The sequence below is a fragment of the Alligator sinensis genome, unplaced genomic scaffold (genome assembly GCF_000455745.1).
Source record: "Alligator sinensis unplaced genomic scaffold, ASM45574v1 scaffold1127_1, whole genome shotgun sequence".
NCBI classification, from domain to species: domain Eukaryota; kingdom Metazoa; phylum Chordata; order Crocodylia; family Alligatoridae; genus Alligator; species Alligator sinensis.
In genome coordinates this window covers 544,843-569,762 of record NW_005842693.1, presented here as the reverse complement: position 1 = coordinate 569,762, position 24,920 = coordinate 544,843, and the positions used below count along the sequence as shown (strand labels likewise).

Here is a 24,920-nt window from a genome sequence, read left to right as displayed (position 1 = left end):
AGAGTCCTCCATTGCCTTGCTATATTTCCCTCCATGGGCCCAAAGAGTCCAATCACCATTCACTAGGAAAAAAATGCAGGACAGTTCAGCTTACTGAAACAAAAAATGGGTATTTAACCCATTCTAGAAATGCTGGGAGGGGTTTCAGCACCAGTGAGGACACAATACCTTCAGGCAGGGCTCTGTAGTATGGCTGTTTCCAAAGGAATAAATTAAGCTAGAGCCTCAGATCTAGGTTAACTCTATGGTGAAGACATGCTCTTTTGTGGGATACTGTACATAAGGGTCAGCATGCCATGTCATGCTTCAGAAAAACATGGAGAACAGCAAGAGCAATGTGACTCCACTGGTCAGAATCCCCTCTGCTTTCTCGTACTGGTTGTCAAACCTTTCCTCATTTTGACTAAGTATGCACCACTTAAAGCTGTTTTCAAAGTTAAGAGTGCTGTCAGCTCTCTGTAGTTAGGTGAATTTCTCTTATGGGGATTTTATAAAAAGTAAGAATTTACACACTAGACTATATAATATTTAGTGTACTCAGATATATCGGTCTCCTAGAGCCTCACAAAGCATACACCTACATACATCATGGCTACTTGAGTCTATTTTTTATTTTTTGAGTCTAGTGTAGAATGTTGTTAAATGAGATTTCAAGATGTACAGACCTACACGGCCTAACTTTTAGCTAGCTCTCTAGAAGGCAGTGAAGGATCTGACTGAAAAGGCAAGGTAGGACCTATAAGTGAATCAAGGTGCCTGTGGTAAGCCCTTTTCTTTTATTTTCATTAGGATTGGATTTGCAAAGCTCAGGCAGAGATGCGACAAGTTTCACATGCTTGGTTTAACACCCCCACGATCTTTTAGCATTTTCTTGTCTCTGTGAGTGACTGCCAGAATAGAGAAGAGTGAATGTGTTTCCCGTGTTCTCAAAAATCACGTTACTGAGATGCAAGGCCAAGCCCTTGAGTGACTGAACTGTGAAAATTCATGGAGCTGGATATTTTGTTTTCAAGGAGTTAGATATATTGATGCTGAATACTATTTGTATAACACAACTTTTAAAATAAAAATGATCAGATAAATCTATCTAATCCTGTCAGAGCACAATAGTCCACAAGGACTATTATTATTATTGTTGTTGTTGTTTCAGCCAACCACATTATTGTACAGTTGGCTTTAACTGGGAGTAGAAACAATTCACTTTCCTCTGAAGCACTAGGTATTTTCCTTTGTCAAATACACAAGATGCCAGACCAGATTAATATGTGGTCTGATCTGTTCCACTAAATTGATTCTTTCTGTTATCAGTGGGGATGTGTTTGCATTTCATTCAGGATCTCTCTGCATTGTAATGTAGTAGTAGTTTATCCGACTCTTGTTCTTTCAAGGGGGTTATTTGTCTATGATCAGCACACTGCAGCAGCTCTTAATTATATGCTGCATTCTGTCCTTAAGTTTGTGCTGCCTTTTAGAGCTCTGATTCCTGCTACAAGAGCTCTTTAGCTATTGAATCTAAATTAAAATACCAGGGTGATATCAATGTGTGTACTTTGATGTTTAAATTTAGCTTTAAATATTGCCTCTACATCTGTTTTCAATAGCAGAACAATTGCTAATGAAACGCATGTTTTCTCTCTGTGTATCAGAATAACCTCTGTTCAGGGGGATCAGATGAGAGTTCACTGCCTGGGCGTGATCCAGACATAGCAGCAGATTAACATTGCCCTATCAGAGTGTGCTGACTTGCAACTAAGAGTCAGTGAGAACATTTAATCTGATCAGCCTTGAAAGAAGTGGATAGTAAAACATGGGAACTAAATCACTGTTTCTTCTCACTGCAGCTGTTCTGGTAGCTTACTATGTTTATACACCACTTCCAGAGAACATAGAGGAACGCTGGAAACTGATGCTCATAAGTGCTGGTTTTAGATCTGTAGGACATATGGTAAGTTTGGAATTTTATTTCCTCCAGGTATTTTTGGGTGAGAAGGGGATGAGAGAAAAGAACAGTATTAAGAGTTGAACTGGGGTATATAAAAAATGCTGTCTAACAGTACCTGAAACCATGTATTAAACTGTAACCATGATATTAAACAACCTATTGGGGGAAAAGAATGAGACATAGAGACCCATATACAGCTCTCTAGAAATGAGCTGGGATAGTACTGTGACTACAATACATAGGGCCTGTGTAACTAACTATGTTCCTTATTCCTCAACATATTATAGTCTTAGTTTCAAATTTCTTGGCTTTGCTTCCCCTACATATTATATTCTTAGTTTCAGTTTTCTTGGCTTCACTGTAGTCATGTACTATGCAGTCATGCTTAACTACATAAATAATGTGTTATTCTGCATACCATTATTTTTGTTTGCCTCACAGGCTTTTTATAAATAACAGGTTTTTCCTGTATTTGTAGATCTCAGGGCTGTGGTTACTAACTCTTGGTAACCATACCTGCAAAGTGTAGTAAGTGCTATAGTTTAAGAAATGTAATCTAATACATTCACACTGCCCTTTACTTTGAACCCAGCTTGCGTTTGCAAATCAGAAATGACTGCACCAAATTTGATTTTGTATTAAATTTTTGTTGCATTCCTTATGAAGGTTTGGTAGTTTGTTTGTAAAGTAATTTTTGCTCTGTCTTCAGAGAGGGGTTAGGGGAAGGCTGACCAATTTAAGCTCTAAGCTTCAAGCCCTGATATTTATAAGTGCTGCCTGATTTTTGTGTCTCTGACCTTGTTGGTGCCTATCCTAAGAATTCTTGGACTTGCTTTTCAGACGTGCTAAGGATCCACCTTTGTCACTGACTGTAGCTGGAGTTGATGCTTAGAGCTATATCCTATTTCACTATACACACCTACATGGCATGTAGGCAGATAGGTGCCAGTGGTTTTTTGGCATTTATGCACAGGTTGAGATTTAGTTTTGTCACAGGATTAAACAGAATTGCTATGAAAACTTGCCAGAAGTAAAACAAAGTAGTAGTAGTAGGAGGGCACACCTCTTTTAGCTGTAGGCAGAGGAAGAAAATATGGTTTAATTTTGGGGGGCTGTGTGCTTGTGCATGTATGCCTCTTCCCCCAGCAGGTAAATCTGTTGTAGGGAAGGGGCGGGGGGATAGATAGAGGCCCCTGTGGTGAGGGACAGAGTGGGGCAGAGACAGGGACAGGGGTGAATGGAGCCCTGTGGCCAGGGCTGGGGCTGGCGCAGGCTGTGGGATGCTCCGAGCCTGGGCAGCTTGTCCAGGGGCATGGGGGACAGGAGGCTCCCACTGCTGCATGCACCCCTGGGGCAGGCACAGGGGATACGTGCCCCCTCATTCGTGTGTGGGGTGGAGGCAGCTGCTGCTACATGCTGGGCTTTGGGCTCTGCCCCTACTGCTGGTGCCCTGGCAGCTGTGTAATGCCTTGTGCCTCCTGTGTGCTGGCTGAACAACTTGCCCGGCAGTGAGAAGCACGTGGCATTGTGCTGTTGTCTGGGAACCAGCAGCAGAGGCAGAGTCCAGAGTATAGTGCACAGTGGCAGCTTCCTCCACCCCATACACAGAGCAAGGGGCACGTGCCCCTGTGTCTGCCCCAGGGGTGCACGCAGCAGTGGGACCCTCCCCCCCTTGCACTCCTGGACAAGCCACCCAGGCTTGGAGCATCTCACAACCTGCCCCAGGGCCCTATTCACCACCGTCCACGCGGGGACCTTAATCTGCTTCCCCTCCTCTGCACCCCTTCCAGTCCACACATTTACCTGCTGGGTACGGGATGGCCCGGGCCGGGCTGAGTTCCTGGCCACCTGCAGGCTCTGGCTGCTCATCTGTGTGCATTCTCCTCTCCACCCACATCTCCCCGCTGTTGCAGACACCTGGAGCCTGGAACTGGGCTGCCTGCGTTTGCAGAGGGCGGAGCCCCAATAGCCCCGGTGTTTCACTGCCTATGCTTTTAGCCCAATGCCCTACTGGTTAAAACATTTTTGTAGGAACCAGGAGACCTGGGTTCTAGGATCTTGGTCAGAGAGACTTTGAACTTCCATCTTCTGTTTTCTAGCACAGTGGTCTAATCACCAGCACTAAGCACAAGCTAAGCATTGCCCAGAGCCTGTGCAGGAGAGATATGGGGCCAGAGGGAAGACAACAAGGCAGAGGACTTGGAACTCAGTGAGATAGACACTATGATTGCCCCAGAAGGGATGCCCTGGCTTCTAGCCTGAGCCCTTGCTCCTCTGTGGGGCAGAAATTTTCCCAGTGCCTTTATGCATTTTATCTAATCAATATTAAATGCAAGATGCAGTGGACCATTTCAAGATAAGGGCTGGAGGGGAGGAGCTTGGGCAATGCTTAGCCCATGGCCTATGGTTAGTGCACTTTGCTGGGAAGTGCAGGACACAGGTTCAAATTCCCTCTCAGTTAGGGGAGACTAGAACTTGTCTTTTGTTCCATTGCAAAGTACCCTAACCAATAGGTTATTGATCCAAATGGGAGGGGACTTACTGGCCGCTATCCCATTTTGCCACATAGATGCCCAGCCAAGCTAAATGTCAAAAAGCATGAGGCTGAATCACTTCAATCTTTGCAGGTTAGTCTAAGCTGCAAAGCTGCATAGATTGAAACAATAAGCAAGTAAACAGATATTCACTTTTGATTCTGGAAATGCAGGCCAGAAGTTGGGTGCTAGACATACCTCTCTGTTTGGCCGGAGCAGACAGCTTGTTCCAATGCTAGTCCATCCACCCTATGAGGGGGAATTTGTGTGGGAGGTGCAAAACATCCTGGGATCCTTTGTGGGAGATGGCCATAAAGGCTAGGTAAGGAAATTACACATCGACTGGTGTACGTGATTGGATACTGGTTCAAATCTGTTATACAAAAGCGCTACAGACAGAAGTTATGCATACACCAATTTAAGTCATCAGAAACTGGTTTAAACCTGTAACAGAGCAGAAGTTATGTTTCTAAATGGCTGAAACTGAAAATGGTGGAGGAGGGGGCAGGGACTGCCCCTCCCAGGCAAACCCCAGGTGGAGTCTGGGGCCAGGGAGGGGAGTTAAACCCTGCTTTCCGCAGTTAAAACCCCTCTTCCCCTAAGTACAGAGCTGCCCTGCCCTGCTAAACTTACTGCTGGCTGCAACTGTGGACTACAAATCCCAGATGCACCTGGAAGCAGGAAGAGGAAGTAATGAGCAACCCTGCAGAGTTCTTCTGGCGTGATTCTGGAGTGCAAATCATAGAGACCTCAGGGGCAGCAGGAAGAGGAAGCAAACACACAGCCCAAGCTGGCTATGTGCTAGAGATCCATGCTGTAGCACCCCGTGGCTTCTGGCCTGAACCACTGCAGGCATGTGGCCACATTTCCTGAATCAAAAGTAAATGTCTGTCCAGGTGTATCTCAGTTTAATCTATGCATTTTAGATTAACCTGTAAAGACTGAATTGATTCAGATGTGGGATTTTTGACTGCCTGTACTTAGCCTAGAATTTCAGTGAACATAAACCACTTTTAAAATGGCTGAAACTGGTTTAAGATAAACCTGGATGGATGTAGTATCAGACTTAACTGATTTAGGTTGAATTGTTTTATTGAACTTCTGTCTGTCCCAGATTCCCTTCAGATTCAAGCTGTGTGACCCAGTAAAGCAGGAAAGTGTGCTGTAGTGCCCCCTAGCTTCTGGCCTTGGCCCCTACAAGACATGTGGCTGCATTTCTGGAATCAAAAGTGAGTCCTGTTCACTTGCTCATATGTTCTATCTATGCAGTTTAGACTAACCTGTGAAGGTTGAATCAATTCATCCTTGGGGTTTCTGGCTGTCTGTACTTAGGTAAAGAGACTAAGGACTGAGCCCTTAGTACCTCTGAAAATGAACTCTCATTGGCCTCATTTTAGTCGCATAAAATCACTGCCCAGTTTTGATTACTTGGTCACTGGATAATGTTTTGGGGATCCCTGGATTTGTGTTATATGTGATCTAATTTGTGGGAGACAAAAAAGCTATGTCTTGGCTAGTTGTTCATATAAGTTCTTTTTGATGCCACTCCTTGTTTTGGTCTCCATACCTCTAGCATTAGCTTGTCAGACCTGTTCCAGATTGCCTCTAGGCATTATTACTTGTGTCCTTTACATTCTTATCTACAAAATGTAGTTAAATGCATAAGATGAGTTCTGTCTTATAGGAAATTGGCCCACACCACTTGGTTAAAGTTACTAATACTTCATAGTAAAATACTGTTTGACATCATGTTCCTATTCATACTCCAGCTGGATGTATGTACAAAGCTTTGCATACTTTTATCATGATTTTATAATCTTCATTGTGTCCCAGAGATTATTAATGAGAGTGGGAATAAACCGATGTGACTGATAGTTGCAGTTCAAAAGGGATTCCAGAGTGGGGATAGTAGGTAGTAAAAGGCCAAGAGGGATAGGCATAATCAGAGTTCTAAAGAAAAGTATGAATAATATTTTCTATTACTGGCATATTTTGGCATAAATCAATAATTTACCCTCATAAGTAATGTATTCATAGTGCATTTAGAAGGAAAATCTTTCCAGAAAAAGAGTGCTCTGTTGGTGCCTTAAGTCTTTGCAAATAGCACTTTGTAAAGAAGATGGTTATATAACTTGACAGAAAGTTTTACATAAGTCTGTCTGGATCCTTCACATGAATGAATCCTATGTAACAAAATGGAAAAGCAGAGTGGGCTAGAGGAATGAACATGTGATCGTGACTTAGGCAAACCAGAATTGTAATTCTGGCCACTGTCACTGACTGGCTGCATAGCTATGGACAAATCATGGGTTAATCTTTCCTTATCTCATGTTCCCACCCTCACAAGGAATGCATATAGCTCTCACTTGCTGTTTAATCAGTACATGTTTGCACAGTAGTTTCAAAACACAGAATGCTAGATTAGTGTAGTTCTCTATAATGGCCTTTTCAAATAGAAACCACAGTTACTCTAAGTGATTTCTATACCACATCTGGAATCCATAGTCTGATGTTTATTGTCTGACATAAAATGACATAATAAGAAAATTACTGGTGAGTAAAAAGTGTGCATATTTAATTTTTGTGGGTTTGTTTAATTATGTAACTGCTGAAACCTCAAGGCAGTGAACATCTGCAGTATAATTCAAGACATTAGTGCATAATTACATTTACATTCAAACATGTAGGGCCAACTGAAGCAAAGCATGGCTCCTGAAAAGCTATTTGATTAGACCCTATTGTTTCTAGGCTCAGAATTGCATGGTTAACATAATCTAACTGTAACCTGCACCAAATTTCTATGTCATGCCTGCTTCAAGTTTCAGTTATGTAGGAGGGTGATCAAGAAGATGTATGTCCAGAACAGATGGGTAGGCTTTTGAGGGGAAGTAACTGGTAAAGGTTTGATCTTAGTATGTGGAGGAGGAGGAACCGGTGATTACCCTCAGCCAAAGACTGATAAAAAGGCCATACATAGCTGCTGGTTTAAACCTATAATAGAACAGAAGTTCAGTGCACATAAACCAGTTTCAAAATGACCAAAACTGGTTTAAGATAAACCTGATTGAATGTAGTATCAGACTTAACTGATTGAGGTCAAGTGGGTTTATGGAACTTCTGTCCCCGACCCTTTCCTGGTTTAAGTTAAATCAGCGTCTCCCAGCATGCTCTGCAGCCCTGGGCTGGGCTGTGCTGTCTGCTCCAGAGAGCAGGGCTGGCCCTGCCCCTGTGCTCTCTAGCCAGAGCAGGAGTGGGGACATGGCGAGACTCCAGCTGGCATGGCCTCCTGAGGTGAAGGAGGCAGGGAGAGGGTTTATTACCTCTCCCTCCCCTCTCCCCCCAGGGGATCCCAGCTGGGGTCTGCCTGACTGGGGTGAAGCAGCCTCTGTCAGGGTCCCTCCCCTCTTGCCGCTCTAGTGCAGGGGAGGGGGCATGGTCAGATGCTGGCTAGCATGGGCCTCTGAGGTGAAGGGGGCAGGGAGAAGGTCTATTCCCACCTCCCTCTCCTCTCCACTCCCTCCCTCCCCATGGACCATAGCTGGGGTCTGCCTGGCTGGGGCAAAGCAGCCCTTGTCAGGGTCCTCCCCACCCCTCGCCACTCCAGTGGCAGGAGCACGGGCACGGCCAGTTGCCAGCCTGGCATGGCTCCCTAAGGCGAAGGGAGCAAGGAGAGGGTTTATTCCCCCCTCCCTCCCATGCCACTGGAGTAGCGAGGGTTGGGGGAGGGGACCCTGACAGGGGTAGCTGTCCCTGTCATAGTGTCCTTGGGAGCACAACCCTCTTCTTGGTGGGGGACTGCTCTGCAGGTGGGAGCGAGGTGGGCAGAGTGGCTGCAGACTGTGCAGGGTGGTGGTGGTGCTGGGAGGGGTGGCTAGGGGACTAATTTTAATTTTGGGGTGGCCATAGTCCTCCAAACCTCCCTATCATCACTACCACCACCACTTGCCCTGTGTAGTCTGTGCAGCTCTGCCCATTCACTCTGGCCCATGGTGCAGCCCCCCTTCCCCACCAGGAAGAGGCTTGTGCTTCCCAGGACACCACGACAGGGAACATCTATCAGGGTCCCCCCTACACTGCTTCAGCTGTAGGGGCAGGGGCATGGCCAGACACTGACTGGCATGGCCCCCTAAGGCAAAGAGGGTAGGGAAGGGGTTTATTTTTCCCCTCTCCCCTGGTGAACTTCAGCTGAGGTCTTCCTGGCTGGGAGTAAGTGGCAGAGGTGGCATCTGGGCCTGGCAGACCCTGGCTGTAATCCCCAGTGGGAGAGGGGGGTGAGGGGGAAATAAATCCCCTGTGTGCCCCCTTCACCTTAACGGGCCATGCTAGGATGGCATTTGGTCACATCCCTGCCCCTGCCACTGGAGCAGCGAGGGACTCTGACAGGGGCTGTTCCAACCCGGCCGGGCAAGGCCAGAATCTTTCCTGGGGCTGGGATCTGACCACAGTCCCTCCTCTACCCACTCCCCCGCCCTTGCATGAAAAATTAACCCTCAAGGGAACACAAGTTCCCTAAGGCATTCTAAAGCACAGCACCTTAATCTGTTACCTGATTAGACAAGGGTTAATTTTTTTGCATGATTGGCCATTTTAGAAGTGTACTGCAACCATGCACATGTGTTAGATCACAGCTGTAAAGTGCTTTCAGGGAACAGATTACACAACAAAAATGTCACTTCTGTCTGCTTCCATTGTGTAGCATTAGAGCACAGCCAGCAAACTCGCCATTAGTGAAGGAGGCTTCTCTGAGAGACGCTACGGCAGATGCAGGCTTGGTATAGAATCCTAGGGCTGGAAGGGGTCTCAAGGTCCTCTACAGAGATTGTTCCTTTTTCCTACTTTTTACAGGTAGGAAAATTATCCTGAGGTTTAATCTAAATCTGCTTTACTGTAGTTAAAATGCAATGCCTCATATCCTGCCGTCTGTGGCAAAGGAAGGCAGTTGTTCTCCCACTTCTTTATACTAACTGCTATCATGTTTCCTCTTAATCTCTTTTCTGCAGACCAAGTGTTCTAGTTCTCTAAGTCTTTTCTCATGCAGCTTGCCTTCCAGCCCTTTTATTATCATCATTGTTCACCTTCCTATCCTCTCCAGTTTCCTATTCTTCTTAAAGTGTGGTGCCCAGAAATGGATGCCAGACTCCAGTGGAGGCCTAACTAGTGCCAAATAAAGTCATCTCCCATAATAGCATTGTTGTTTATGTCACCCCTAGTAATATGCTTCTATCTTTTGGATAGTACAGTATTTGCCCATGCTACTGAGACTAGTCTGCAAGAAATATACCTACTAGTGTAACTTGTATTAATTTCAGTAGGTGCTACATGCCTGATCCTACTTCCACTGAACTTTCATTGACTTCTGTGGTGAAAACGGATATGCAGAGGGATTATGCATTACTTCAATACTGGAGCATTGTTTATTTTCGTTTTTTAAGTGGACTTGATACTTGCAAGGGATTAACTGTGCTTCACATTGACATCCTCAACCTACAGAACTATTGCAGTGTAAATAGAATAGAGCAGATTCCCCCATCAGTTATTCAAATTATAATCTTATGTACAGCAGAGTTAACCTAGAGAGACTCTTTTGATTATAATAGTTTCTGTGTTTATACCAGTACAAATTAGATCTGAGGTGGCTAAAGTGCATCAGATCTGTTCTGGATCGACAAACTTTAGAAGCAAGATAGTAGTATAATTTACATGCATAGTCAATCACTGGACTTTTTATGAGACTGTCAAGAAGGGTGCCACTTGTGATGGTGGTTTTAATTATATGGAAATCTCTTTACTCTGAAGTAAAGAGTAATCACTTACTTTAATGAACAGTACTCTGTGCTTGGTAATACTGAAGTAGTTTGATCCTCTAGTGAGGGCTAATAAGAATGATATATATTTTAGTATCCAGTTGAATAGTTTTTTCTATGTATTCCTTTTTTTTTTTGGTTTAAGACCAATAAGTAAATTGCCAACAAACTCACTTCTCCATGCCACTTAAGAGCATCCGGTCAGATGGCAACAATTTATAGTCGCTTAATAGCGGGTCTGAGTTTGAGAGGAGCACTTATTAAAAAGATTCTGTCTATTTTGAACCTTCTATTTTCTTGCTTTGATTTTAAAAGAGAGGGGGAAAAGCTTGCATCAAAAAGCCAAGATAAAAGCCTTGAAATGGCAAAAGCTGAATGCTTCATCTCTTTAAGAAGTCCTAGGGAATGCTGCTTTGGGTACTGCAGACAGTCCAAATTAGAGGTGGGCAAGCTTTTTTTCTACTTTTGAGTTTCATGGCTCAGCTTCTCAGTGCTCTAAATTCTTTTGAAGTCCATTATTGGGCATGAGTTGAATCCTATACTCAGCTTCCCTTACACCTGGACATTTTACTTCAGCGGTTTATCAACCTCTAAGTCTAACACCTCTCTGTGGATGATGAATAGATCATCTGGATGCATTTGATTCCAGTTCGAAATTATATTTAAAATAGCAAAAGAATGCTGCTATGGCTGCAAGAAATGTGAAGCAAATTGGATGAATCATGCCTCAATACTGCATTTGGATCCACATTAGTAGCCACATGTGCCTACTTATGGAGAGCTCCCCTGACTTCAGTGAGGTTCTGTGGCTAGGGACAGACATTCAAAAAGCCTGAGCATGAATTGATTCAATCTTTGCAGGTTAGTCTAACTTGCAAAGCTTGAACTGATTTGGAGGTGGATAGACATTTCCTTTTCTTTCTGGAAATGCAAGCCCATGCCTGCAGTGGCTCAGGCTAGAAGCCAGGGGTGCTTGAGCAGCCCTCCCTTCCCTTCCATAGTGCTGGTATGGCTCCCTGCGATGAAGTGGGGCCTGCTAGGAGCCAGCAGGATGCTCTGATTAGGGAGGGGTGTAAACCCCCCACTGCCTCAGGCTTTTCTCTGCTGCCTGCTCAAGGAGTGGGAGTGTTGCCAGCCCCTAGCTCTGGGCTAGCACTCTGATGCAACAGGGTGCGGGGAGCTTTTTCCAGGGAAGGAAGGGAGGGACATTACTAGCTGATCTATTGATTAGCTCCGAAGCACCCTAAGCAGACACTGTTTTGTCTGCCTGTCCCAGTGAAACTGGAGACACACACGGACACCTCTTAGTATTAGCTAGCATATCACATGCCTAGGGTCCGTGGGGCTGGGGTCCACACTATGGGAGATGGGAAGGAGGGAGGGGGGAATCCCTGCTTGAGCAGTGAGGGAGCCAGGGTGACCCTGCTGTGCCTGCAGTCTCCCTCAGAGCTCTGGCTATGGAGGAGAGTGGCAGGGCCAGCCTGTTTTCTCGAGCAGAGAGAACAGCCTGGCTCAGAAAAGCATCTGGGATACTGGGAGACTCTGGTTTAATTTAAACCAGGAAGGGGTCTAAGGACAGACATTGCATAAACTGGTTTGACCCAAATTAGTTAAATCTGATACTACATTCAACCAGGTTTATCTTAAACCAGTTTCTGCCATTTTGAAACTGGTTTATGTGCACTCAACTTATGTTCTGTTACAGGTTTAAACCAGTTTCTGATCACTTAAGCTAGTTTATGTGTAATGTCCATTCCTAGTCTGTGAGATTAAAGAATTTCACACACATGTATGCGATTAGAGGATGGGGGATTTAGTTTACTTGATTTTATGCTAATTCCAAAAATACTTTTCTAGCTCAAGCATATATCATAGCGGGGTTGACCCTGATCCCTGGAAACTGGGAAGTTTAAGTACGTGACATGACTATACAAATTTCTAGCTGCAAAAATCATATCTCTGTCAGTGTAATAAAGTGTGTGTGTGCTAGGCATGGGTTAATATGTACCAACTACATGTGATGTTTGCTGAAGACATTTCTTTGTTGAACATTTTTCTTACCTTCCTTCAGGCCTTTAGAATTCTTTTTGCTGTTTTTTCTTGACACTAAGCCTAAGTAAAGACATTCAAAAAACTGGAGGCAGAACCTTTGTGGGTTTCTGTAAGCACCCTAGTTTAGGTTGGGAGTGAACAGAACAGAACTTTGCTATTCTGGGAGAGTGTGAGGGGGGAGAGCATAGCCAAGGCCAGCAGGATGGGGGTGCTCAAGCATGCCTCCCAATGTGACCTACAGCCTGTCCAGGCTTCTGGGGCTTAGTGAGCACTGCTGAGTCAGTGACAGGCATCTCCAACCCAGTCTCCCTGTCACTGCATCCACTCACGGGAGGTACAGGGATCAGTGGGTATGCAGGAGGAGGCACTGTGGAGAAGGGGGGGATCAGCTGTGATAGCATGGTGCACATGCACAGCACCCCAGCCACTGCGTGTGCAGAGATGGGAAAGGGGGACATTTGCTTCATTCTTGCTTCAATATAGAGCTGTTGCCTGGGCTAGCAGAGAAACAAAGTGCATTTATACATGTGCTCCAGGAATGTGTGTGTGTGTGTGGGGGGGGGAGGGGGTGCTTTAGTTAGAGTGGGTCCGAGAGCTGCTCTAATTAAAGCACATGGAGCATCTCATGCATCAGCATCCCTGTACTGAAAAATGGCAGTGGCCCCCACCACCATCTTTCAGTGTGGGGATGCTGATACACTAGACACAGGAGTCTGCTGGAGTGTAGTACAGGTCAGTCGCATCTTATGTGGGGGTTAGGTGCTGAAGTCAGCACGTAAAGCGAAAATCGCATAAGGTGAAAATTGGTGACTATATGCAGGGTGGGATAGGGGGTGGGGCTTGAGTTTGCACATGGCGCTGTGCTCAGAGCTGTGCGGCCGGTGGCAGCGGCGCAGCGTGGGGTGGTGGTGGGGATGGCTGCGTGCCGCCTGGCCACCACCACGCTGCCGCTGCCACCTAGTGGCTGGCTGGCTCCAGGGCGACAGCGGGAGGTTTTGGAGGCAGTGGCTGTCCCCACCATAATGGGCCTCCAGGTAAGCAGCAGCACTGCATGCAAGCTCAAGCCCCGCCCCCCCCATCCCGTGTATAGTTGAATTCGCACAAGTTAAATGCGCGCATGATGCGACTGACCTGTAATTACTAGGACTGTGTGAAGCAGCAAGTATTTGATTTGGATTTGGATTTGGCCGATTTGGAGATTTGGTACCGATTCGGAGATTCAGCCATAGACTATACTGGGGAATCGCTAAAATACCTATAACTTTGTAATTTTTTTGCAGATTCAGATGAAAATAGCAGGTTTGGTAGCCCCTTCTGAGGGGCTCACCAAGTTTTAAGGAGATAGGCGCAGGGGTTTCTGTGAAAGTGCACCTCAAGGTTCTGAAAGCAAATAAAAAACAAATAGGTGAGTGAGGAGGGTGGCACTCACTCCATCTGCATGTGGAGCTTGGGGAACCCCAGCAGTGGGAGGTTCACCTTCAGGAACACCAGCTGCTCCACCAAACCAGGATCCAAGGAGGTGCGGTGGAGTGTCACAACATCACCAGCAATGCTGCACACCCTCTTGCTTATAACATTGGTTGGTGGACAAGGCAGGTGTTCCCGGGCAACCGTAGCCAGATCATGCCACACTTGGTGGGGGTTGCCCAGTAGGCCAAGGGGCTTCAGTGTAGTGGCTCCATGTCCTCGATGAGATAGGTAGCCACTGAGGCCTCTGCACTACCTGCCTGATGGTGGGATCTGGTGCCTATGTACCCAAACATTGTAGCCATGCCCTTGGCCCACATTGGCAGCGGCTGTGGTGGAGGAGATTGGCTCATGGTTGGAGTCCTAGCACGGGAAAGTTTCATAGTTTCATAGTTTTAGGGTCGGAAGGGACCTAATAGATCTTCTAGCCCGACCCCCCGCCAGGGCGGGAGAACAACAAAAAACCCTAAAAACAAAAACGGGACTCAAATGAGTCCAGCCAGGTAGGCATCCAGCCTCTTCTTAAAGACCCCCAGGGTAGGGGCCAGCACCACCTCCCTTGGAAGTTGGTTCCAGCTCCTAGCCGCCCTAACTGTGAAGTAGTTTTTTCGGATGTCCAATCTGTACCTCCTCTCCATCAACTCGTGCCCATTACTCCTTGTTATGCCAGCGGGGGCTAGGGGAAACAGCGTCTCCCCCAAACCCTTCTGGTTCCCCCTAGTGAGTTTATAGACGGTCACCAGGTCCCCCCTCAGCCTTCTCTTGTGGAGGCTGATAATCTGCTCTGCAGGTTCCGTTAGCCTTCCTGGTATCAGATGGCAGCAGTGCATAGGGCAGCCCATGGTCAGCCTGTAACCCAATATCAAGACTGTGATGGAGGAATGTTCACGACAAGGTCCTGTTAGCCCTGCCAACCATGACCTCGCATTGTCGGCCCATGTTCATCTTGGAGTCAATAATGACACCAAGATCCCTTTCCGCCTCCGTGCTCTCAAGTAGGGAGTTCCCCATCGTATAAGTGTGCTGCTGGTTCCTACTACCCAAGTGCAGCACCCTGCACTTGTCCGTATTGAAACACATCCTGTTCCTGTTTGCCCACCCCTGTAACCTATCCAGATCCTTCTGCAATCTCTCTCTCCCTGCTAGCGTGCTCACCTCCCCCCAAATTTTGGTGTCATCAGCGAATTTAAACAGGTTGCTTTCCACCCCAGCATCAAGATCGCTGATGAAGAAATTGAACAGCGCAGGCCCCAGGACCGAGCCCTGGGGGACTCCACTACCCACCTCCCCCCAAGTCGAGTATGATCCCCCTCTTCCACATCCCCCCACCTCTGCCCTCCTGCCTCCTTATCTCTGTTTACCAGCACCTCCATCCAGTGATTGAGGGTTTTGCTGCTGAAGACACTCCCTTTCACCCTTGGGTCGCATATGCCAGCCAGCATGTGGACTGTATTGGACTGCAATGGATCCAGTCATTATTTTATGCCCTTATGATGCTTCACCAGTGGCTGTACCTCTGGTGAAAGCGGCTTGCCCAAGGCAGGAACATCAATTCCTTGGAACTTATCCATTACATTCTCAAGCTTCTTCACTATGGGGATCACCTGGCTAAGGAGGACATCACCAGTGCTGAGGCTCTCAGTGGCCTCAAGGAATGGCTTGAGGACCCCCAAGATCTGGGAGATGGTATCCCACTGTTTTGTTAAGGGTGCTGCTGATCCCAGTCTCCCCGACCAAGGCCATCTCATGGATGGCCTTCTGTTGCTCGACCAGCCTTTCCAGCATCAGGTATGTGCAGTTCCACTGAGTCTCTACATCCTGCATGATTTTGTGCTGTGGAATGCTCGGTTCTGCCTGTTTGATGCGCATTTTGCTCTCCTTGATGCTCTGGTAGAAGTAGCCCACCACCTTCCTGCATTTCAAAATAAGCTGGCTGGTAGTGACAGCACCATCACTGGAAGCCCTGCCCCCCTCCAAGGCATCCCTGACTATGAGGTGGAACTTGTGTGTCACACAGCGGATGCCAACAATTTGGCACCATGGACCACTTTGACCATATTGACCCCATTGTCGGTGACCATGAACCTACAGGTGAGCTGTCCCTGCCCAATGAATACCCCTGCACCAAGCAGTTCATGACCCCCGTGATCTTGGTTGCCATGTGGGACTCATTCATCACCTCAGCTTGAAGGAGAGCCTACTGATGGCCTGACTGATCGCACCAGTGCCCTGTGAAGGAGAGGTAGGCGTGATCTCCACCTTGGATGCTCCAGATGTCCAAGGTGAAGTGCAAGGCTACCTGAAGACCTGTCTTGCACAGCTCCTCCCTCAAGTACTCCCTGCATGCCTCATACAGGGAGGGCATCACCTTCCTGCTAAAGGTGATATGTGTGGGCACTTGTTGTGATAGGGCCATGAGTGCCGTGAGCCGCCTGAACCCTGGAGGCTCAATGAAGGAGAAGGGCTGGCCATTCAGAGCAAGCATCTCCCCAATGCTCTGGGTGACCTCATTTGCCTTCGGAAGGCACCCCCCTTTGTTTCTGCCTTTCCTCCACTGGTCCAGGGTGGCCTGCTTCTGCTTCTTGGGGATAGGGGCTTTGGAGTAAGAAGGGGGCTTCTTTTTGGGCATGCTTCTACTGGTGCCAGGCTGAGAAGGAACAAGGGCAAGACGGTGCTGCCTCCTGAGATGCAGCGGAATTTCCATGTTGGCACAGTGTTTCATGTCCTTGCCCTGGCTGATCTGCCTTTGGCAGTGCTAGCAGGTAGCATACCTGGGATCATCTGCCACTTCAAAATGATCCTACAGTACACTACCCACCCACTTACAGGTTGAGGGTGGGGATCCTGCCTTATCCCCCTCCTCCCCAGGCAGAGGCACAACAACAGGAGACTCTGAGCCACCGGCTCCCACAACCTCCTCTGAAGTGCTTTCCATATAAAGGAGACTTCCCGTAGAGGCAAGGAGACTTGCCTCTATGGGAACTTTGAGGGGTGTGGAGCACAAACTCAGATTCCCCCTCAATCCCCAGAATTTCCTTTGCTATGGCCCTCAGCTCCTCTGCTTCCAGATCCAGCTCCTCTTGTGGCACTGGAAGGCTCACACTGGGAACTGAAATTGGGGTGGAGAATGTGATGCTGCTGCTGGTTAGTGGGGTTGTTGATGGTGGTGCAGGTGCTGGCACTGCTACCACTTCCTTAATCCCACTAGCAGCAGAAGACTCATTGCTGCCAGGAAAGAGGGTGAAAGCCTTCCGAATCTCCGAATCTCTCTGAATAGATTCAGAGGGTTCCAAATCAATTTGAACCTTTTATTCAGAGATTCAGCCACTGAATCAGGCCAAATCTCCTCCAAATCAAATTAGCTATTGAAGCTTCGCACAATCCTAGTAATTATCACACTCCAGCAGACTTAATTGAGTGTGCTCTGTAGCACTGTAATGATATGCACATGCACATCAGAACAGTCTTGCTGCCAGTGGAGGGAGATGGGGAGCAGCCAGGTCCACACAAGGGAGACAGAGGAACAGGGGAAAAAAAGTACTCCAAGCAGTGACTTGAACCTACCACCAAAGGCTCTTGTACATGCACATGTGGCCCCACTATCCTGGCCCCTTGTGCATGGTGTGGAGAAGCACAGATCCCAAGCAGAGTGAAAAGCCACCCCAGATGGGCTGGGCTGGGAGATGGTTGCCACAGGGGGAAGCATGGCACCACTCCAGACACTCCAGGAGTGGTGTGGGCAGAAATCATTACCATGGTGAATGCAAAAAGGGAAAATTTGAAAATAATTTAAAAGAAATTAAAAAAAAAAAAAGGCCAGCATGGTCCGCCACCCAGCATGGGGATGGTGCGGACATCTTATAGAAAAATCTCATAGAGAAGTAAGGCTGGAAGTGACCTAAGAAGATCATCTAGTCCAACCAAAGATCAAATCTGAAACCATGGTGTTAGCACCATGCTCTGAGCATCTGAGAGAAATGGCCATCTCCATCTTCTTGGGGCAGACAGTGCCTTTCACAGTCCAAAGAGCTTTAGAGAGAAGTAAGGAACGGAGGGGAGAAGCAAAAGGAAAAAAAAAAGGGAGAAGATTTGAAAAGATTATTTTTCTTTCTCCCTGACATTATTTATCCCCTTTGCTCTTGTGTGCTCGCACTCATGCTCTCCCTCTCCCTCTCCTTCCCCCCCCCCCCCCCCCTCCCTCTCCCACCCACTCACTCACTGTCTCTCCTTGATCACTTTTCCAATGGCCATCAAGGGGGTGGAAAATTTTAAAACAAACAAAAATTTTAATCTGTCTCAATTGATCAATTAATCTATAACACACAGGGAGCCGGTTTCCCTCCCTTCCCCCTACCCATCAGCAACCAGCACCACAGATTTCTGCAGCCCAGCAACTCCCTGTGAGGGGAGACGACCAGGAAGCCACACAGGCAACTGAGATGCCAGTGGACTGTGACCTACTTTGATTTTGGAGCAGTCCTTGTACTGAAGTTTGATTCACTGGTCTAACCTAGATCAATTAAGTCTAATATCACATTGATCCAGGTCTATGGGATCTGCCATTTTTAAAGCAGTCTGTGTACCCTGATTGTGTCAATACTTGCTCAATATTACTCTTACTATAATAAAGTATTTGAAGGGTAAAAAAAACACAGAACCCCCTCCCCCCCGAGAACTGACAACCCCTAAGTAAACTGGTTGGAAGCTGAACAAGGCAAATTGAAATTTAGAGTAGGAATAGATGTAAATGTTTAATTGAGAGCAAACAACCAGTAGAACAGTTTGCCTAGGGTCATGGTGGGTTCTCCATCAGTTGATGTCTTTAAATGAATTCTCTGTTCCTATCTAAAGACGTGCTGTAGCTAGAACAGAGGGTGTGATACAGAAATTACTGGCCTTAGGTAAGAAGAGATGACCAAGTTGGTCCTTTCTGGTCTTAAAATCTGTGTATCTCTAGACACTTACACTTACTTCTTTCTTGCCATCCCCACCAAACATCCAAGGTATAGTGGAGAAATGAGAGGGCAAGCTCATAAAGTTTATGATGAAAATGCTTCTGGTCTTTAATGCTAGGATAGAAGTTGCACATAAACTGGTTTAAGTGATCAGAAACTGGTTTAAAGCTGTAACAGAACAGAAGTTCAGTGCACATAAACCACTTTAAAATGTTCAAAACTGGTTTAAGATAAACCGGGGTGCAGTCCTCTGGCATCCCAGCATGATTTGTACCCCTGGGCTAGGCTGGGCTGGGGAAGCAAGGTTGGCTCCACTCCTCTCCTCCTTAGCCAGAGCATTATCACTGTTCTGGCTGGCTGAGAAGTGGGTGGGGGTGAGACAAGTGGTGGGGGGCGGGGGGAAGTGGCTAGCTATTGGCCCCAGGCCTGAGGCAAAGGGGGGGAGGAAGGGACCTGGCCAGTGCTGTCACGGGCAGAAGCAGAGGGGAGGTGGGCAGGGGGAGAGATGCCCCTGGAGGGATCTCAGTGCTGTCCCCCTCTGTGCCCCAGCTGAGCAGCACACCCAAGCGCAGTGCCCAGAGCAGCTGCATGGGGCCCAGGGGCAGCAGCCAGGGAATTGCAAGCAGGAAAGCAGCTCCAGCCAGGCCCGGCCCAGGGAGACCCTGAGGCCGCTTCCCTGCTTGCAATGCCCTGGCTGCTGCTCCTGGGCCCTACAGGGCTGCTCCGGGCATTGTGCCTGGGTGTGCTGTTCAGCTGGGATAGCCCTGGAGTGGTGGTGGAGCTGCCGGGTAGCCAGGTGCAGGCTGGCCCTGGTGCCACAGGGGCTGGCTGGCTCCTCCCAGGGGACCTTCTGCTGCTGCTGCTAACTGCCATGCCAAGCCCCGCCACTGCTCACAGTGGCTGGCCCAGCTGCCAGGCCACCCAGGCTGGGTGGTCTGAAAGAGGAGGCTGTGATCAGGCAGCTGCAGCACCTGGTAACTGCAGGCCAATGCCAGCAACTTCCCTAGTAGTGATCACGGCTACCTGGAGGTGGGTGAGAGTGATGTAAGTGGTGTTAGCAGTGTGAGTTGGGGAAGAGGGATCCTCTCTTGTCTCTTGATTGCTGTCACCACCTTCCCCTCCTCCTGGGACACTGGCCCTGCACCAGGCTTGGGCATGGCCCTGGCGGAATGAGAAGCTGCTCAGCAGGTGTCCCTGGGTCTGGTGCCTGTTTCCAAATGCCCCACATTCTCTCCATTGTTGCATCACAGAGATCAGGCAGACACCGCCCTGGTACCAGGCAGCCTCAAAGAGACACTGGCCCAGTGGCAAGGAGTCCCGACCCACTCCCTGCATGTCCAGGGTACAAGTTGGGCCCCTCTCACTCCCTCTGGCCTTTTAAAATATAGTGAGAGACAGGGTGCCTGAGGGGAAGGGCCCTGATCCCTGCTCATGGCTGTGGGAAGATCACAGGGAAGGGAAGGCTGTGCAGCACCGGGCCCTGTTTTACTTATTTAGGGGAGGGGTGAGACCCTCGGCTTCATGCAGTCCGTCATGCATATCCCAGTGTGGAGGTGATCACTGCAACAGGGAAACAGGCCCTGGGCCTTTTCCTCTCTTCTTTCTGCAGCAGAACGGGGGCCTGAAACACTCCATTCTTGGGGGAGCAGCGCGGGGGGTTCCTCTCTGGATCAGGTCATGGAATCCTAGAGGAGTGGGGCTGGGAGGGACCTGCAAGGGTCACAGCTAGCCCAGTAGCATAACTGAGTGAAGAGTGACTGGGGCAACAGCCTTTATGGGAGGGAGTTTGCAAAAATAGTTGCCAAAACCACAGTTGGTGGTGACAGCTGGCACTGCTCTGTGTGCTGCAGAGCTGCCCTGTTAGTCCTCCAGACGAAAGTATGAAATGTAGTTTCAGCAACAGCTGGATGCTGAAGTGTCTAAATTTAACTAAATCACAAAAGACCAACAAAAAACATATCTGAAAGGATTTAGCAAGCAATGCAAGATGCTGAAAATAATTCCAAGTCTCAAGGCAGTTGTGCTGTGTTTCATTTAACACAGCTTTTCACACTTGGATAGTTAAACTAAGGCACATAAATCCATATTTAGATAATCTAATAATACGTGGTCTGATTGCCTGCAAAGAAACACACATAAAATAACCTATTCCTTCTAACCTCTGTGATCCTTTTAGTAAGATAACAATAATATTATTAATTAATAATAACCATATTACTTTGATTAACCTGTAACCTTTACTAATTTTTTAATTGTTCTTTGAAACTTTGTGCCTTAGTTAAAGTACATACTGGAGAAATATGACCCATTTATGAGTTTTATTAAAAAATGGATTTTTAAAGGAAAACCCAATTGTAGAAGGCAAACAAAAGTCAATTATACAATAAGAAGTATATACAGTATTGAAATATCAAAAACTGAACTTAGTGTGAGATATTACATCTTTCAACAGATAAAAGATTTTAAATTAATTGACCTGACATTCCTTTTCTTCTTACAAAGGAAAACTTTTGCAATAGTTCTGGATTACTCTGTGCAGATGATTTTGGCATAAACACGGAACTATGGTTGTTTACTTAATTTTGGTCAAGTTATGCCAGTGGGAGCAGGGGACCATTTGTGTCAATTCAATCAAACAATTCTGAGAGAGAATTTAATAAACTTACTTCATTATTACAAAATGTAAATTCAATTCTAAATTACATTACCGGTAGCTATACGTTGTCTTGTATGCACATACAAGATTAACAAATGTTAAACCAAAAATGTAAAATATAGGAATAATTTGGATGTTGTTCTGTTTTTGAATTTTAACTATTGCTGTAAAGTTTTACACGATTAAAATATTGAAATTAATTTATGAGCCAATTTAAAGCTTCTCTCCATTTTTGTATAAGCAGCTGTGAATTCTTTGAATCATGTAGTCTGTGTCTGTATTTTATTTGGATTTTTAAAAAAAAATTTAGTATATAGTAAAGTTAGGCATTTCTCCAACCTCAACACTCTCACTCACTTAATGTTTTTGTATACGTTATGATTAGCTAGGACTAGTGAAGCAAAAGCACACATTATAGATTTTAGTCACTTAGGGGAATTAACTTGGTAAATTGGGTAAAAAAAATATAGGTATGAAACTAAATTTGCTGCCTGCCCATTGGAATTGGTATAGGTTGGTTTTCCAGCTCAGTTTCACAGTTGCAATTACTGGTTTCTAGAGACAGACAGAAAGCTCACTGAGGTGTTTCACTCAAGGTGTTGAGAGATGTATGTTTATTCTCCTTCCCAGATTTCACAGTACATTGGGATTCTGGCAACAAAACTGCTCCAAATTGATGTGGTTTGTTATCAAATGATTTAGATAACCCTTCTAAATATAGTTTCTTAAGTGTTACTGATATCTTTTAGCTCTAACTGAACTAGTTGTCACTGAGTTGCAGTTGCCACCTGTAAAAGGCTAATGAGTCTCGGTGACTAGGTACTTCCGGGTCTGGCCAGGGAAAGGTTTGGATCACTGTCTTCCAAGAGAGACTCTTCCTGCCCTCACTAAATTTTTCGCACCACAACTCTGATGGACAATGAATAGGAGATGATGTTCAATTTGAGAACAGTCAATTCCTGGGTGAGGATTTCATACCATACCAATCATACCATGAATGATCCTAGCCTTGTGCAGCCCTGTTTCCTTTAGGACTGGCAGACTGGCCTTGAGAGCCAAGTTTTGGGAGCTCGTCCAGCCCCTACACTCCCACCTTGTACCTCCAGTCTTATAATTATTTAAAGTCCTATCTGTGCCCAGCCTTGTTGCTGTAGGCACCAGATTTAACTCCTGGGATACCCAAGCTTCTGTCCTTTATAAGAATAAATAAAGGTGAGCAGCTCAGCTGCTCCTCACCCATCTGGTGCTTGGCTTGCTCTGATATCCACTCACTGCCTAGCCTTAGTTCCTTGGGTTTCTTGGACTCTCCTGCCAGCTCTCTGCTCCAATTCAGTGTGATTTCAGCTGCACCGCTGAGGCTCGTGATCCCTGTGGGGGAAATGGCTGAGCCTTGATCAGCTGGTTCCTGGCTCAATCACAGAGCTGGTGTGGGGTTTTGGCCCCTTCCTGTCTCTGAACACTGACTCGCATCAGAGTGGGGCTCTGGCATCAGCCTCACTCCCTGTGAAGATTCCCAGTTCAGCTAGGGCTGGAGAAGGTACTCGCCCTAGCTCTCCCAACTCCGTACCAGTCCGAGTGTCCAGGTAAGTCCCACGCACTCACAGGATTCGGGTGGGGGTGTGAGCGGGGTCTTTCTTTTCTTTTCTTTACCAGCTCTGCCACACAAGTAAAAAAAAATTATGCCTGATGATATTGTGGAATCTGCTTCCACAATTGGACATCATGAGCAAACTTCATTATGTCACAGTAAGTGAAGGACTATGAAGTTAAGTTAAAGTTTTTTTCCTCTGCTGCTGTTTTGAGGATTTTTTTTTTTACTTTTTTTTGCTCCACTGGAATAAAGCATAATAGCTCTTAAATTTTAACTATCTAGGTAGTCTGAAAAAATAAACAACTGAGCATTTGAGAAAACATGCCTTTGAGAAACATGCACTCTTCCTCTACTGAAAAAAAAATTCACAGCTATGTGGCCTTGAATTTTAAATACATTGTTTCCTGTTACATCCTCTGAGTTTTTTAATCCTGCATTTCAAAGAGGTTTTATAATGCTGGAGTTTGATATAACATTAGACAGAATTTTAACTTTTATAAAAGTGACACTAGCGAATATATATTTTAAAAAGATTAAACATATTGAAAATCCAAACAGAGGCCCCTTGTCACATGAAGCAATTTATTCAGTTTATTGAAAAGGAGGTTACGGTGATTTAAATCCTTTGAAACACTTAAAAATGACAAAGATATCTAATGGAGTGTGTGTGAAATATTGCTTGTAAAGCATAATGAGATCCAATCACTCAAAGATGATGTTAAGCCTTGAAATAAGATTAAACTTCTTAGAATAACTTACCAGGTGAGGTACTGAACTCACCATAGCTTCCAGTTTTTCAGTTTAGATGTCTATTTAAAAGATGTACCATAATCCAGATTTAGGGAATCCTTTAATGTGTGTGGGAAGGGAAGCAAGGTGAAAGTTGGGCTGGATGGCTGGATGGCCGATATTTGCCCACCTCTCCAATCTGTCCAGATCCATCTGTATCTGTAGCCTATCTGCAGACATGACCACATTCCCCCCATCACTTGGTGTTGTCCACGAACTTGGCCAGTGAGCTCTTCACCCCTACATCCAAATCATTGATAAAGATGTTGAAAAGCACCAGACCAAGCACAGATCTTTGAGGGACACCACTGGCCACTTCTTGCCAAGATGACACAGATCCATTTATAAGAACTCTCTGGGTCCTACCCCACAGCCAGTTTCCCACCCATTGAACCATTAAGCAGTCAAGCCCACAATTTTCCAATTTTCCCATAAGGATATTGTGGGATACAAAATCAAAGAAGTCTAGGTATATAGCATCAACCTCCTCTCCCATGTCCAGGTGGCGCGATACCTGGTCATAGAAGGAGATGAGATTAGTAAGACAGGACCTGCCTGCAACGAAGCCATGCTGGCTGTCTTTCAGAATCCTATCCTCTATGAGTGAGCCACACATAAACTCCTTGATGAGTTTTTCTAGGATTTTCTCTGGGATAGAATTTAGGCGGATTGGCCTATAGTTGCCTGGGTCCTCCCTGTTCCCCTTCTTGAAGATGGGCATAATGCTGTCCCTCTTCCAATCCTCAGGGTTCTCTCCTGAGCACCATGATTTTTTAAAAAGATTTGCCAGGGGTCCGGCAATGACCTCAGCCAGCTCCTTCAGTACTCTCAGGTGAAGTTCATCCAGTCCTGCTGACTTAAATGTCTAGCTTTTCTAGTTGGTTATGCACCAGCTTACTGTCAACAGTGGGAAGGCTGTCATTTCTGCCATGCATCATATGAGCCTTATCTCGCATGTTTTTCCCTTTGGTTTGGTGAAAGACAGAAGCAAAGTGGGCATTCAGGATTTCTGTTTTCTTCTGGTTGTCAGCTACCAGCTGTCCTGAGGTGTTCAGCAGCAGGGGCCCCATGCTTCCATTTGTTTTCCTTCTGCTCCCTACATACTTAAAGAAGGACTTCTTATTGCCCTT

The 24,920-nt window shown here is 46.4% G+C and overlaps 1 protein-coding gene across 1 annotated transcript in view; it reads left to right on the top strand.

The window, feature by feature from the left end:
• The first annotated feature begins 1,765 nt into the window (after nucleotides 1–1,765).
• Nucleotides 1,766–24,920, top strand: part of AADAC (arylacetamide deacetylase) — a 58,397-nt gene continuing 35,242 nt past the window's right edge. Inside the window, exon 1 of the mRNA XM_006034036.3 lies at nucleotides 1,766–1,945. Within this exon, the coding sequence (XP_006034098.1) occupies nucleotides 1,808–1,945 (138 nt within the window). The 5' untranslated portion in view covers nucleotides 1,766–1,807. The remainder of the gene's footprint in view (nucleotides 1,946–24,920) is intronic.